The following is a 16,269-nucleotide window of genomic DNA, read 5'->3' as shown; positions in this document are numbered from 1 at the left end:
ATGGAACGTGCAGTCACCATGCTGCAAACAGCGCTACCCAGATGTATGAACTGAACAGCACTTTCCAAGCTTTTGTCTTCCAAGTAGGTGTGCTTATCCATGAGTTAATTAACTATCACTCTTACCTTTGAATTATTAATCAATAAAAACCTACTTGCCCTCCTGAATTTGCAGAACTTGCTTCTCTGCCCATCTTCAACTGATTTCTATGTTACAGCTGTCACAAGGCTGATTCTGCGACCTGGCCTGCCAGCCATGCAGCATCCGTTTCCATCCTGCCAGCACTTCACGAAACCCAGGTAAAAGCAATGCACTGAGGTGGGACCATCTTGCTGACACCCATGCTAATGCTGAACAGCTCCATTAATTCCCAGTTAGACACACAAGCCCCTTTGATATCTTCCCACACCATAATTATCTACCCAGATTCCTATGCTCTTATATCAACTCTCATGAGACTTTTCAGTCACAGTGCACTTTTGCCAAGAGCTGCCAATCACAGGGTGAGGAAGGTGGAAGTCCTCCCAGATTTCCCAAGTCGTTGAAACACTATGTAAGGCTTTTTCTTGCACTGATCCCAGGACAACAGACAACCAGTTGAGATAGCATTGTGCTCTGGGTACCACATTTCCAAAAGGATATACCGGCTTTAGAAGAAGTTGGGATAGGAGAAAAGAAAAATGGTGGTGGAGAATGAAAACCCCTCATGTACATTGTGGCTTGGAAGATGTGGTTGTTTGCCTTAAAGAACAGATGGAGAAGGGACATGGGAAGGGTAGGCCACACAGTGTCCCAGTGCAGAGAGGATGAGTCACCTGCTTTCATCAACCCTTTCTCAATACAGAGGCAAAATGGAAAATTAAAGTGAATGGCAACAAATTAAACTAATAGAAGAAAATAGACTTTTTATGCACAGTTATGCTGCAGTTTACTCCTACAGACTTTTAACACTGGACAAAGGATGCCACTCCATCTACTTAAAAATAAAAGCTATGTTGCAAATAAGGTCAGGAAGAAATATTTTCTTATCTTACAGTACCTCTAGGGTGTTCCTGTAGTACCTGGGTCTGGCTTCTGTCTGACAGGATATTGCTCTAGCTGGCTCGCTGATGCGGCCTCTTACGGTGATTCCCACGTTCCTGTGGCTCCTGCACTTGCTTAAGAGGAACTTGTTAAGATAAAGTCAGCAAGAGTATCTGAGGCTGTGGTCTTGGCCTGGCTGCACTGCTGGTCGAGAACCGGATTGGCAGAGAAGGCACAGACATCTTGGGAGATTTAGGTTAATTTAATGGACGCAGGGGTGGTGCATTCATGGGCTTTGCAGGATGGATCTCTCCAGGGGGACCCAACTGGCAGCGCAGTGGCTGTGCCCCGGGGCGGTGGTGGGTGATGCTGACCAGTGCCCACGCTCCCCGGTCTCACCAGCACTGCCCGTTTCACTCCCTGTGGCAGGGGATCGCCACGGGGGCATAAGGGACCAAAGACAACCCAGCGGCGAGCACCCCGGAGGGGCCCGGCTGCCCCAGGAATGCACCCGGAGCAATGTCAGCGCCTGGCAGGTGTTTCCTGCTCGGCTCTGTGTGCTTAGGCAGGGGAGCACGTAGCAGTGCAGCTCCGGAGCGAAACACGTAGCAGACGCATTATTGAGACAGGAATTTCTGGTCATCGCAAGAGCTTGACTTACCTTTGTCATTTTAATGCATTGCATTCGGAGTCTGGCTTAAAAAAATGCAGCAAACTCCCCCCTGCCCCTGACTTTTCAGACATAATTTGTCTATTTCTGAAAGGCCTTTTTATGATTTCAGCAGCTCCCAGGGCAAGGATGAAATACTGAGATAGAGGCAGCAGCACATAACTCTTGTAGTGCAGGGTGCTGCTGGTCAAATAAAATCCTGCAGGAGCAAACATTTTGCATGGTGTGCAAAGCATGTGCCATTGCAAGTTGCCATTGCAGTGCCTCGGTTTTGCAATCTGTGCCAGCCCAGATCCTCCTTGCTTGTCTTCACACCCCCTCTGCCTCTTTGCTCACTTTGGCAAGCAAGAGTGAGTCACTTCTTGGGGAAACCGTTGTCTCCAGCCCATTTCTTGGAAACTAATTAAAAAAAAAAATCCCAGAAATGTTGCAATACTCTTGCTTGTTCTGCTTCTGGGCAACAGCTGCCCTGCAACATCTCCACACCGCTCAGACAGCTCCAACCTGCAGCAAAGCAGTCGTTTCGCTGGGGACCGTGCTGGATTAGCTTCAATCACAGCCATGTCCTCCCTTCACATCAGGCCCACTCCTTCCCTACCCGCTGTGTATTTGCAAGGCTGAGGACTCTTATCTGTTAAATAACAGCCGTTATATGATCTAAACTGCCAACTTTGGATAAATCTACCTTTAGCCTTGTGCTTCCTGATCACGTAAGACAGATCTTTCTTTCCTAAACAATCTTTTTTCCTTTACTTTGTTGACTGTTTATTTCCTTATCCCCCTGAAAGCCACTATTCAACCATGCAGATCTCAATTCCCTCTCTATGAGATTTTAACTTTTATGAAGGATTCAAGCACCAAGTGTAATATGTCTTTGACTTAAAGTAATTCCATGCTCCAGTTTTGCTCAAGGTCGGAAGCCTGCCAGTCCAGCTAACTTCATTAACTTCTTCCCTCTGTCTCTTAGAAGCTACTCTTTCAAGATGAGGAATCTTCACCAAAATTTCAGATCTAATTCTGTCTTCCCATTTAATTTCAACTGAACCCACTCATGATCACTTGGTCCAAGCTGCTTTTCCATGGCTAGCTATTACATGTCCTCTACTTCAGACACAAAGTCTGAAATCACATCCCTTCTAGGCAGGTCAGAGCCTATTTTATGAAGAAGTTTATGACCTATAACACCCAGAGATACATGGGCTTTACCATTATTAACAACTTTTGATCTCTACTTGATATCAAGCGAGCTAAAGTCTCCCATAAAAATACTATTTTTCTGGCTAGTAACACGAAGGAGATCTCAGACCCTGTCCAAATCTGATTCTGGAGGTTTCTGATAGGATCCAAGGAAAGCTTTTTATTTCCCCATGTCAGTAGAGTGTTTGGAGGGTCATGGTACTGCTGATAAAGGGCTTTGAGGTCTCGGGGAGGAGGAGGTTATAGAGGAATGCCAAGCACCTTTTTCCCATGTATATGTTCTTGCACACACATGCATGGGTTTGTAATCTGAAACTCTCTTTACTTCTGGACAGGCTTTGCAAACTGCTTAGACCACATTCTCTGAGGTGTTTAAAGAGGGTGGAGTATGCAGTATTTATTTAGGTACTCTACAAACCTTAATAAGAATCGAGTGCTTGTAGCAATCGCAGAGAACAAACAGAAAGCCAGCTGGCAGAAACAGAACAGTGCCACTGCACTTCTATTGCTTCTAACCCCCACAACCAGATTATTACTAAAAATGGCTTTTTTAATTTCATTTATCTCTGATCCTGCATTAATGTGTCTGCTGTGTGCAGCAGTATTATTAGCTGTACTCTATTTTTCAGCTGGCTCTAAAAAATCAGCTTTTAAATTGCCTCCTGGTCCAACTCCTCTTCCGATCATTGGTAACCTGCATTTGGTGGATATTAGAAGGCAAGATAAATCACTAATGAAGGTAGGACAAAAAACCTCCCCCAAACCCAGATTCTAATGCATTTTAAAGCTGCCTGAGTTATATCAGTGAGAACTTTTTGTCTTTTTTACTTTGAACTAACTGTAAAGGTGTGAAAATTGCATTATAATATTTTTCTGAGCTTCTTCTAGACAATGTCTGTGTTGATGCAGTGTCATTTATGAGTGATCAACCGTTAAAAAAAGACCACTGGGTAATATAGGATTTCTTCATTTAAGTGTGATGAGGAACATGAAATATATAATGCTTGTGGGATTTTAAGTATTAATTTGACAGCTCTGATAGTCAGAAATCATTAAAGCGTTAGGAAATAACTAACATGAAATGAAATTGCTTCCCTCCCTTCCACCCTCGAGAACAGGCAAGAGGAATTCTTCTCCATAGTGTCCCCAAAACTGCGCTGGAGAGGGTCAAATCCACGTGCCCCTTTGCAAATTTTGCTTCCCTCTTAATGAATTGGATTCACATTGAGATCTAGATGGCAGCACAAGAGCGGGATGGAAAATTTGTGCTAAGGAAACAGAACAAGCAGCCTGCGAGCTCTCCTGTTAACTTGTAATTAAAACAGCTTACCCCGTTTATGGAGATAAACGGCTCCTGCAGCTCCGGCACGGCTGGCGCAGCGCCCGCAGCATTGGCGTCAGCCCTCCGAGCGCTCCCGCCTCGGCAGACGGCACCTAAAGGCTCGACCCAGGCTGGGGACAGAGAGGCTGAGCAAACAGATAGGAGCAGTTCACGACTAGGCGTTGACAAGGCTCCTGTAATACCAGCGCTAAATAAACAGCGGCGGGTCTCTGGGAGCAGCCGCGTGCTGGAAAAGGCACGGCCCAGGGTGAGGCTCCCAGCCCCTGGTGTCGTGCCCTGGGCAAAGCCGGGCTTTGGGTCAGTTTACCCAGCAGGGCTGGGTGCACATGGCTACTGTGTCACTGAACTGCATTTTTTGCTTACGTTCCTCTGCATGCTCTCATCACCTGATAGATATTTGGTATTGCTTGTGTTTGTCTTTATTTTGGGATTCATCCAGAGGGGTTATCTCACCATCTCCCCCCAAGGATAACAAAAATAAATGATTGCACTGAGCGACATGCACCAGCATTTGCTGGCGGGGTACCCCGACGGGGAATTCGCAGGGTGAGCGGGGATGGACCCTCCCCATCGGATCAGGGCGATACTGGCCGGCACGCAGCAGCAGGCGTAGGCCAGCCTGGCCGTACCGAGCGTGGGTTCCCCTCTGCACGGAGACTCGTAGCGAACCCGCTTCCTTGGCGGAGAGGAGCAGACGTGGGCACACCGCAGCCCGCTCTGTGGGCACGGTCAGGACGTGCCGGCAGGACCGCGTGCCCTCGGGTGGGATTTTCAGCCCTCCGAGGAACTGCACTGCCTTTGTAAGCGCTCGGCAGCGTGCAGCCTGGGCAGCGTGGCTGTCAGGAGCCGCAGGAGCTCGCTCGTGCGTGTGCTGCAATGAAAGATCTTCTCTGTGTCACGGCAAGGATACGTGCGGGGCTTTCTCCAGTGCCAAAAGAGCTTCGCTTTGTTTGCAAGCATGGGCACAGCCGTTCGGGTTGCCCCTGCCCGCTCCGAATGCCACAGAGGGCTGCCGTGAGCTGCCCCGCTGCGCCGGCCCTCGTCGGGCCTGACCTGGGGTACCAACGCCACGGGGCCACAGAGTCGCTCTTTCCTATGTTGAGGTCCTTTGGGGCAAGCCGAATGCCTGACGCGGGTCAAAGCTGACGCCTTTGATCTCATGGCACGGATGCAGGAGTGCTTTGGTACAGCGGGGGTGTCAGGAGCGAGTGCTTTCCTCAGGGACCGCGTCACTATTGGTGCTGAAACGTCTGCTCCATTTGCAGCTTTCTTCTGTTCATCAACTTGCGTTGCCATTTGAGGTCTAGACTTTAACTCTAGGTGACTTTTTGTTTTTCATTGACTTTCTCCTCAACAGAGAAACCAGCCTAGTGACGTACTGACTGGTGGGGTGGAGGGGGATTGTCTCGTGGCAATAAGCCTAAAGACCCAGCGGGGCATCCATACCACATGCCCTGGTGCTGGTGGTAACCAGCTCGCGGGAGCTGTCCTGCAGCCGCTTCTCGTGGGGCAGCCTCGCTCCTGCTGCCAGGACGTGACGGGGCCGGCGGCTTTCCCACGTCGGTCCGCATCGGATGCGTGCGCGCTCCCTGCCTTGCCAACCGTCACGGCTTGCCTCTCTTTCAGCTCGCGGAGGAATACGGCCCAGTCTTCACCCTCCATTTTGGGTTCCAGAAGGTTGTGGTCCTGACTGGGTACGAAGTTGTGCGGGAGGCGCTTGTGAACTACACAGAGGAGTTTGTAGACAGACCATCCATCCCAATATTTGACCAAATTCAGAACGGAAACGGTACTAGAGAAAGGAGGGGGGGGGCAGGTGGGTGGGATGACGCCATCGCTTAGCATCAGCCTAACTGTGTTTCCCGTGAACCCCCTGAGCGGGGCTCTTAAAAATCCCCCTCAGACCCCACTGCAGCCAAGCTGACAGCAAATGTTCGGCTTTTCTCCTTTTTCTACAGAGCCTTGTAGCACTTACTTTTGCTAGAGCATTTGCGACCAACCCATCTCCCCATTGCTCCAGGGTGAGGAGGGGGATTTCTAACAGCCCAGCAGTAATTCCGGGGTTGATTTCTGCAAGACGGGAACGGGAGCTGAGTGGCTCGCTGCCCTCGACACATTTCCAAATCGCCCCCACGGTGTCACGGGAGTTTGGGCTAACTTCTTCAGCTGTTCGGAGCTGTAGGGTTTTTCCCGTTCTCCCGCTACGAGGCTACACTTTTGGACATAATCTTTCCACAGAATCTCAGCTCCGCACATGCTCTTGGGTGGAACGATGTGAAACAGGTTCAGGCAAAGGCAAGGGGCTGGGGCTGTAAATTCTTCCTCAAAACAGCCCCACGGTTTTCCCAAGGCAACTCTCCATCCCCATTCCCTATTTCAAAGAACATTTTATCTCGTTTTTTGATCCTCTGCTTGAGCTGAGACTTTAGCTTTGAGCATCCAAAAACAGAGCTTTATATGATAGTCATAGGTGATGTGGGGATTGCAAATAGTAATTAAATTACCCAGCCACAATATCAATAGATGAATTTAGCATTACATAAGCAAAAGGAATTGATGGAGAGAAATGCATGTTCAGAGCCAATTTACATGTAACATATCCCTGCGGGAGACCCTCAGTACTGCAGTATAAGTCCTTTCACACTTATCTTATCAGTCCAAGTGTGAGCCGTTCAGAGGTGACCCAAAGCTGTAAATTCACAATGGCTGTAAAGTAACAATGGTCACAAAATTTCTGACAGAACATATTTTTCTTCAGAAAATGCCGATTTCTTGACTCCGAAGCTGTTTGCAGAAAAGGACTGTTCCAAATGAAATTTCCTGAATTAAAGCAAATCAAAAATTAAGCTTAGAAATTTGCTTTGACGTATTTAAAACAGAAAGTTTTCCTTTCCAAATTAAAACTATGCTGCTTAAAAATTGTGTTCATTCTAGAAAAGGCACACATATTCAACTATCTTGCAACTGAATGTGATGGAATGTGAAATAATGTAATCCAGCTTTTCAGTTGACACAATATGGAATATTCTTTGGATTATTGACACAAATTTTCCTTTCACTACATCCAGCACCATGATGGGATGAAATATCCCTCTCTGCTTGATGTCACTAGTGATCATCAAGACATGAGCTCAATGACTCCATAAAACGATAATCTTCACCACTGCTGAGAAAAACAATGCTGTTAGGAATTTCAGCAAAACATCCCTGCACTTAATAGAGTTGTGGAGACTGAATTATCCCATCCCACTTAGATAAAAGACCTTTATGATTGAAACACGATAAAGGAGGAAGCTTCCAAGGTGCGGGCTTGGGGCCCTAGACTTGCAAACAGCGACAGAAAGGTTGCACGATTGACTCAGACCAACCTCTCTGCCCTGCTCTAAAGCCAAACAGGGCTGGTCTGAAAAGCCCGACCTGCTTACCTTGCACGCAAGAGAGAGCTGGTCTTTCACAAACTAGAGCAGTGAGACTGGGGAGAACTGAGCTGAGAGGAGACAGGGATGGGGCACACAGAAATGGGAGACTCTTATTCCTCAAGTCCATGGGAAACAGGGCAGCAGAAACATTTTTGGAGATCCCAGTGAGTCCAGTCCCATATCTTGGTGTGTGCGGAGGAGCTCCTCCATGTATGATCCCAGTGGAGATGTCTCATGGCCTCCCCAGGTGTCTTCTTCTCTATTGGGGAGCTCTGGAGAACAACTCGGAGATTCACTGTATCCAGCATGCGCAACCTTGGCATGGGAAAAAAAACTATGGAAGTGAAAATTTTCGAGGAGCTTCACTTCCTTATAGAGATGATCAAATCCTTCAAAGGTGAGCTGGGGACCATTGTGGTGCAATACAGCTCATTGCTGCTGCAATATCACATTAATATTTCCATCCTCCTCTCATTGTAGGGGAACCTTTTAGCCTGAGGTCCTTCAACACGGCTCCAACCAACATCACCTTCCTCATGCTGTTTGGAGACAGGTTTGACTATAAGGACCCAACCTTTCTCACTCTCTTAAGACTCATAGATGAAGTTATGAACCTTCTGGGATCTCCGTATTTGAACGTATGTAATCTGTTCCATAGATTAACTTTTTTTTTATATTGGCAAGTTACGGCGAGCCACACAAACCATAGGATTTAGTTTAGCAGTTCTCAAATATTCAGAACCAGCCATCATACTTAAAATGTGACGGTTGTCCACATACCACGCTGGTTACCCCAAGTATCCAGCAGAATGGGAATTCTGATGGATACTTGGGGTTACCATGTTGATACTTTGATTTTAAACCAGCCTGCAAATCTGCATGGAGCTAAAGTAAGAAGAGACCTATGATGATTTTATCTGCATAGATCTGTTTTCAGCTTCTTCAATATAATTGCACTGTGCGGGCTTTCTTCGCCTTACCTGCATTTTCTAGTAAGAGCTCACTTTCAGTGTTGATGCCCAGGTGAGAGAGATTTCACAGCCTGCATTAAACATGCTTCCCTGGAGAGCACCAGGAAAACTGCTTTCCTTCAAACTGCCATGTCCAGTCCCTTGTAAGTGAGATAGGCAGAACTAAGCAGTCACATATTGATCTAAAATGCCTGGTGGCCTGGCAGCGTGGGAACCAGGCAGCACGAGGAGCTCCCCTATGAGGCTGACCAGTCTGTTACTGGTAAGGGAGCTGTTCTCACAGAATGGCTCAAATGCTTGGAACTGGGCAGTACTACATCAAAGCTGAAAGGTTGCAAAGCCCTCCTTTTCATGCAAATCTGCCTGTGACCTCTCTGAGAAATCCCTGGGATGCTCAAATGTTATGGCTACAAGACTGGACTCACCTGACATGTTATCCCTTAGGAAGAAGTTATTTCAGCATGTTGGATACTACAGCGGACTTAATGCTCTATTTCTTTTAATTCCTCATTAGTATTTCAATTTCTACCCATTCCTTGGATTTCTTTTCAAAACCCACAAGATTTTGCTTGAGAAAATAGAAGATGTGCGAGTCATTTTAAGGCAATATATGAAGGCAAGCAGGGAAGACATCAATGAGAACAGTGTGAGGAGCTACATTGATGCACTGATATTCAAGCAACAAGAGGTATTTGAGTGCTTAGGCTTGTTGACTGTTTGCAGTGTTTTCTTTGAGTTTTCTAGCTAAAATACTCAGCTAGGTCTCAATTCCAGTCACATCACATAAACCTATTCAAGTCAATGCTGTTATCCCAATGGAACTGAAATCAGACTCTAGTTTTTTATACTTGGTGTAATTTATTGCAGGAATTTTTGCATTGAATTTAAGATATGAAAGCCACTCTCTCAGCCACTCTTTCAGTCCACTCCTGAAATAGCAGTGCACATAATAATGTAGGATTAGCCCTTGATTTCTAGTAAAAAATGCATGAATTCACATGAAAGCTTTTCTTCTTATGACAATAAAATCAATCAATCATTGCTGTTGTTGCTCCAAGATCAAAAATGCACTCAAAGTACTTGAATGATAGGTCATAACTACCAGTCCTGTCCTTGCCCCGTATCTCACATTAACAGGGAACCAGAGCAGTCTCTCATGTCTGTTGATTTCAATGAACATAAAATATTTGGGCTCTGAATTTCTTCTTTCTAACTGGATCTGGGCCAGCCATAGCCATTAAGTTTTCTACCCACCTATATGGAGGAAGGTTCAGTACAGTCCTAAAGGCCAGTAGAAAAGATTTGAAAAGTAATTTTGAACATCCTTGGCCATCCCAGCCCTCCCCTCCCTTCCTGGGCAGGAGGAGTCTCTTGTAGCTGGAATTAGCTGAATGTCTTTCTGTGCACAGAAGACACCAGGCTCCTTCCAGACCTGTGAGGCTGAGTCAGTAAACAGCATCTGGCACTGGGTCTCAGCCTGCTTCTGGGTGGAGGTGGATACCGAGCCTAAATCTCACTCCAAATTTCCCATCTTTGATGCTGTGCCTGAAAGATCAGGCCTATTTTATCACTCAGTTCACAAACACTGATCACATCCAACAGTGTGATGGGTTATGCAGTATTTCCCGAGCTCGCTGAATATTAACACTGACTGTTTTAAGGGCTTTCTTACTAGTCAGTACACTTGTGTGTTTCAAGGAGAAAAACAAGAAAGACAGCCTCTTCCACGATGACAACTTAATGGCATCCATCCTTGACCTGGTGATGGCAGGAACAGAGACCACAGCCACAACCCTACAGTGGGCCATTCTGCTGATGATGAGATTCCCAGAGATTCAAAGTGAGCTACTTTTACTTACACTGCATCCATAACACGGCTGATAAGGAGGGGAGAGGCCTGGCCTCAGATACATAGAAGCTCTTTTTCCTCAAGAGCTGAATCACGTCTCTTTATTATTATGAACTCCTGACGCACTTAGGTGCTGAATGAAGTCATAACAAACAGTCCCTTTGCCTTGCAGGGGGACAGTATGAGCAGAAACCAATGTATGATGCTGGGGGAACTATCCATGCACATGCCTGAACTAGAGAAAGAGCTGGGGAAACCAGGACTGGTGTTTTAGGAATCTTTTCCCTCCAGAGCCTGGAAAAATATGTTTTTATCAAAAAAAAAGTTCAAAGAAGATGGCGTCTTTGCTGGGGCACATTCACTTTGTTTGTTCTTTCCAGAAAAGGTGCAAGAGGAGATTGGAAGAACTGTCAAAGGTGGAACCTGGGCCACATATGAGGACCGAAAGAACATGCCGTTTACAAATGCAGTGATACATGAGGTGCAGAGGTTTATCACTCTCCTGCCCCACGTTCCCCGCTGCACTGCTGTTGACACCCACTTCAGGGGCTACTTCATTCCCAAGGTATATAATTGCTTGAATGTGAGAACATACCACCCTTCTTGTTTTTGTCAGTGGCACTAACTATTTCTTAGAGTCAGGCTTCTTTCCAGAGAGTTACAGGACAGAAGCCCAAAGTAAGTGAGGCTTAGAAGAGTTTCTTCCTCACCAGAGACCACGCTCAGAGCCCAGAGAGACTGGCACCATAGGACTCAATCCTGTCCCTGTCATGCTCAGTACTTCCTCACTCCAAGAGTAGTCCTGGTTTACTGCCTTGATGCCATTTGCAGAGTCAAGTGTCTTCCAGGGAACTCACAGGATCTGACCCTCTGTCTGAGGTTCCCACAGCACCATGTGGTGTTTGGCTTTGATCCTTGGCACTGCTGGGAAAATTTCAACTGACTTACCTCTCAGCTGGCTAATGGAATAAAATAATGGAACAAAACCCTCAACATCTCCACCTATCCCAGGTGGAGCAAATCTGCTGGAGATATTTGGACATTGCTCCTTTCTGGAGCTCCTTCTAGTCCCTGGCCCCTTCCCCACATCACAGCACCTTCGGTGCTGCCTGAGCTCTTCAGTCGTGCTTTGTGCTTGACAGCCCCAGGTAGGATTTTGCTCTTGCTAAGTTCTGTACCTTAATGTACTTTTCCTCTAGGGTATAATCGTAATCCCATCGCTCACCTCAGTGCTGCTGGACAAGACACAATGGGAGACACCATATCAGTTCAACCCCAACCACTTCCTTGACGCTGAAGGGAACTTTGTAAAGAGAGAGGCTTTCCTGCCCTTCTCCACAGGTAACTGAAGGCCTGACCTGCACGGAACTGAAGGCATGGCAGGACCGTTTTATTACAACACGCACAAATGGGGTCTTGATTGCTAAGTATCCCCTCTCAGTCAATAAGCAACCAGGCAACTGAGCACAGCCAATTATTCTGTGCCCAGGTATACTGCTCTCAGAGTGCAGCTCTCCCACCACTGAAGGGGTTGGTTTCCAAAGTGTCAACAGAAGACAAAGACAGACATTACATTTGAAAGAAGATGGAAAAATGCCTCAAAGCTGTCAAGAGTAGGTGGATTATCAGACAGGACTGGTGAGGTTGCCAGCATAGCTACACATGAGATATCATGAGTTCTTCTAAAAATGAGAGTACAGTCCATGGACCCTCAAGTCTGCCTTGAGGCAAGTCCCCAGTCCCACATACGAGTGGATCTGATGGACAAAGCCTCATCCACTGCCGATTAGAGTCAAGGAAGAGAGTCTCAATAAGCCTTGGACCTTAACTGGGTATTACAGCCAGCAGAGACTCAATATGGGGCAGAGTACATCAAACCATATTACTCTCACTATGAAATCTTACCCCCAAAGCTCTGGATTGTTTCCAGAAGTCACCTCTGACTGTGATTCTTCCAGTGGCACTTTTGAAAGCTGCCAAGAATTTCTAGCAAGATCTTTCAGAGGATGGAACCCAGCCCAGTGGTTAGAGGAGGTGATATAGCACTTGGCATCCTGGGTCCTGTTCCTGATTTGGTCTCCATCTGTTATCTTGGTCAAGTTGCATACTATTTTTTTTTATTTCAATTCCATCTGCAAAATACAACTAATATTCTGTCCTTGAAGGGTCATAAACCCAAACTTCTAGGGCTTCAAACTGAGCTAATGGCAAGAACAGTTGTTAGGTAACAAAAAGTCTCCCAGAAGAAGAAATATCACTTATACAGTGTCTTCGTGACAGCCATAAATGTTTCCAAAGGTTGCTGATTTCCAGAAATGCCTGCTGCCCAGCCTGTGCACTCTATTACTCCAGCAGTGTGCATTACGAGAGGGCACAGCAGCATGGAGTCATCTTGCTGGGAGTTTAACAAATCCCAACACTGCAGGAGCCTGTAAGTACTGTAAAGGGAGATTTCCTGCAGAATCCTACAAGTCCTCCAGTAACCTTACATTTTCCAGCTGTTCCTCTTAAAAGATGACTTTCAGGGATTCCAGAATGTGCTACAACAACAGACCTTCACCAGTGACTTCTGATATTGGGAAGTCAGTTCTCACTGTCCACCAAGTGCTTTGCCCCTATAGACAGACACTCATACAAGCGCATGGAATCTAGCACAAAAAGGAGGCAGGAAAGAATAAACAATCTTTTCCAAAAGTGCAGCAGATTAGGATAAAATTTCACAAGAAAAGTGAGTTGTCAAACCATCCCACTTGGGGAGTAGGCAGCATTTTTCTATCAGCCTGATTTTTAAGAGTAAGGCGTTGGCTAAAGATGCTGAGAGGTTCAGAAGATTCACAAGTCCACATAAATCTGGGTGAAGGATCTATTCTCAATAATGTAATGCATACAAAAATTGCAACCCCAATCCGCAACCCTGTTGTGCTAAACCTTTATACACAGCATAAGGGCCCATCTCTGCGCCAGAGAGCTGACGAGCTAAACGGCACTCTTGCGGGGAAGGAATCAGAGGGCCAGAGAGGAGAAGTGATTTGCTCATAAATAAAAAAATAAAAATAAAAATAAAAATAAAAATAAAAATAATAATAATAATAATAATAATAAAAAAACCCAGCTCCTAACTGGCAGTGCAAATTTCCATTCCCTAGGTACCTCATAAATTAGTAATAGCCCTGCAACTTGCCACATGGCTGTCACTTGCTGCTGAACGTCACTGTGTGACGGAGACCAGGCAGGCACACTGCCGGTCGGACTGGGACAACTACCCTCAGCAACATGGGTTCCTCTGCTCCGAAACACTTTGTCTGGTGCCATCAGAGAGATTTCATTTCTGCTTCCACTACAGTATCTCAGCTGCTAACGTGCCTATGACAAAACTTCTAGCTTGATATTTTGATCAAGTAAACACACTGCTTCCATCTGCAGGGCGAAGGAACTGCATCGGAGAGAGCCTCGCCAAGATGGAGCTGTTTGTCTTCTTCGTAGGGTTGCTGCAGACATTTACTTTTCAACCCCAGCCAGGAGTTTCAGAGTCCGACTTGGACCTTACTGTCCCCCAAACGACCTTCACATTAAGGCCTCAGCCTCAGGCAACCTGTGCTGTCCTGCGTGAATAACCACAACCTTGTTAAAGAGCAACTCAGGTGAGCGGGGAAGCCACTTAGACCCAACACAGCTAAGCTAGGACTCACCACTCCCCATCCTGCTGTGTCATCCCCTTTCATATTCCCTTCCCACTGTCTCCATCCACTCCCACTCCACTGCTCTCCACCTCCACATCTGCCTCACAGGTTGCTGACCCCTCTTTGCTCCTGAGCTGTGAGAGGGTGCATACAATCAGTTTGAAACCATGATCCTTCTGGCTGGTTGATAAATATCCTCTGAATGGTGGGCTGGCGAGTGGGCCAGGAGGCAGTGACGCACACAAACCTCTTCTCAAGAGAGGGATGCTGTGCCTGGAGCAACTGGAAGGCCCAAGAAAGTTGTCTGGTGAACGGCAAGCAGCATATGAGTCATAGGTCTGACATCCAGGCTCCCATGGCAAAGCAGTGAGGTTCTGAATGTTGCAGAAATCTCCCCGAAAACATTGTGAAGAGAGATACACTGCCATTTGCTGGGAGCCACAGAAAGTTGCTCACAGCACTTAAACCATCTGTAGATACCTCCTGAACTTCTCCCAGCTCTCTAATTATCCATAGCTTCTAGCAAAATCCTACCGGGCTAGGCAGCCAAAGTCAAATGCTTGCAGTGAAAAAACAGACTGATTCATGTGATTGAAGGGTGGAGTTATTTCTGCCTTGGAACACTGTCCTGAAAGATGCGGCAAAGTGTGCAAACCCATTTAGATAGGCAAGTACTGTTTCCACCAGGTTCAACGCTGCCTCACAGTCTGAATGAAAGAGAGTCTACATTTCTAAATTTGCAGTCTATATCATAAGGCTACATGAAAATTGTATCAGAAACTGATCATAAAATGCTAATGATATGGAAAATAAAGCAGACCCATTTTTATAGATCTTTGCCTTTCCTGACTTTGTTAAATAGGAATTAACACTCTCCATCTCTTAGGACCTCATGGGTAATCAGTCTGGTATTTGGGATATTCTGGCCATTGGAACCAAACATGTGATTTCCTTGCACATGGATTGTAATTTCATGGTGCTTGTGTTACACACAGACACAGACACACACAGAGAATCAGAGATCAGAAGAGAGCTGGTTTTGTTTATCTCCTCTACTCTGTAGCTTTGTCCGGCTGTCACCCCTTCTGTAGTGCTCTTATCTGTCACTATATTCCTCAACCTTACTCCCATTCATGTGCAGCTCAGGCATTTTTCCATCCTCATATCTGCCTGTGAATTGCCACTTCTCCATATTCATTACTTTATCATGTACATTATCACAATGTTTATGCTTCCTCCTTCATGGGAACCGAATAAAGTTTTAATCCTCCAATGTCTTCATTATACCTCCTGTGCCTGCCACCCAACTTTGCTTCACACAGAAATGCAAATGCCCTGAAATGCTGATTCTGAGCCCAGAGTGACAATGAATATTATCAGTTTGACCAGTATTCCATGGGCAAGAGGTCTCTACTAAAAGCCAGCTCAACTGGAGACCTTCCACATCAGGACAGTGGCTTCTCCAGGCCAAAGAGCTTCCCCTTTGCTCTCAGCTATGGGCTACTCGTTGGTTCTGAGGATAGCCTTTGTTTTTTCACTGTTTTTACTTGCCTGACTTTCACCTCTTACTTGCAAAGGCAGAATGAAAGGTTCCCACCACAGCTTCACTGATACTGATGCTGTCCCTCTGCTTAGTGCTCTGGATCCCGAGCCTCTCAGCTCAGCTTTTGCCCTCCCAAAGTAGCATCTTTGTCTTCCCAAAGCATCACCTGGTGGCAATGTCATTCTTGAGGGGTGGTAGCAGCAGGATGGAGTCTTCCTAGGGGGAAGACAGGTAAACCAGCTCAGGAGTAGGTTACATATCCACTCCGTGCTCTAACCTTCGCTTTCCCGACAGCCCTCTCCACTCTGCCACAGCAGCTGTGAAGTGGCTGAAATGCTGAAGGAAGTCCTGGCTTTGCTGAAATCAAAAAGACTTTTGCCTTTGGCTTATGACAGAGCAGGACTGTTCCTGCTCTAGCTCCTTCCCAATAGTAATATGAGCTCAAAAGACAGCTGCGACAATAATCCACTGGGGTGGGAGGAACGGAACCAGAAAGCAAGGGGTTGGGTTCAAATCTGAACTAATTCACTGGGGAAACCTCAGACCTGACTCATTGTCACCGGCTTTTGGGGGTC

The 16,269-nt window shown here is 46.4% G+C and overlaps 2 protein-coding genes and 1 long non-coding RNA gene across 3 annotated transcripts in view; 1 reads left to right on the top strand and 2 right to left on the bottom strand.

The window, feature by feature from the left end:
* LOC112992856 (uncharacterized) overlaps positions 1-5,863 on the bottom strand; it is a 22,652-nt gene extending 16,789 nt beyond the window's left edge. The window contains exon 1 of the long non-coding RNA XR_010391585.1: positions 4,221-5,863. This is a non-coding gene — a long non-coding RNA (uncharacterized LOC112992856). The remainder of the gene's footprint in view (positions 1-4,220) is intronic.
* LOC112992853 (cytochrome P450 2W1-like) lies at positions 3,432-14,984 on the top strand. The gene is made up of 9 exons (XM_026116132.2): positions 3,432-3,629; positions 5,859-6,021; positions 7,899-8,048; positions 8,132-8,289; positions 9,137-9,310; positions 10,321-10,462; positions 10,852-11,036; positions 11,671-11,812; positions 13,895-14,984. Exons 1-9 carry the CDS (start codon positions 3,432-3,434, stop codon positions 14,083-14,085), a joined length of 1,503 nt encoding a protein of 500 aa, XP_025971917.2. The 3' UTR covers positions 14,086-14,984.
* Positions 7,829-16,269, bottom strand: part of LOC112992854 (cytochrome P450 2W1-like) — a 22,004-nt gene continuing 13,563 nt past the window's right edge. Inside the window, exon 10 of the mRNA XM_026116134.2 lies at positions 7,829-7,966. The gene's annotated coding sequence lies outside the window, so the exon portion shown is untranslated. The remainder of the gene's footprint in view (positions 7,967-16,269) is intronic.

This window comes from Dromaius novaehollandiae, chromosome 14, assembly GCF_036370855.1.
Source record: "Dromaius novaehollandiae isolate bDroNov1 chromosome 14, bDroNov1.hap1, whole genome shotgun sequence".
Lineage (NCBI taxonomy): Eukaryota > Metazoa > Chordata > Aves > Casuariiformes > Dromaiidae > Dromaius > Dromaius novaehollandiae.
Note: the sequence above shows the minus strand (reverse complement) of the source record. Positions and strands in the feature narration are given on the sequence as shown.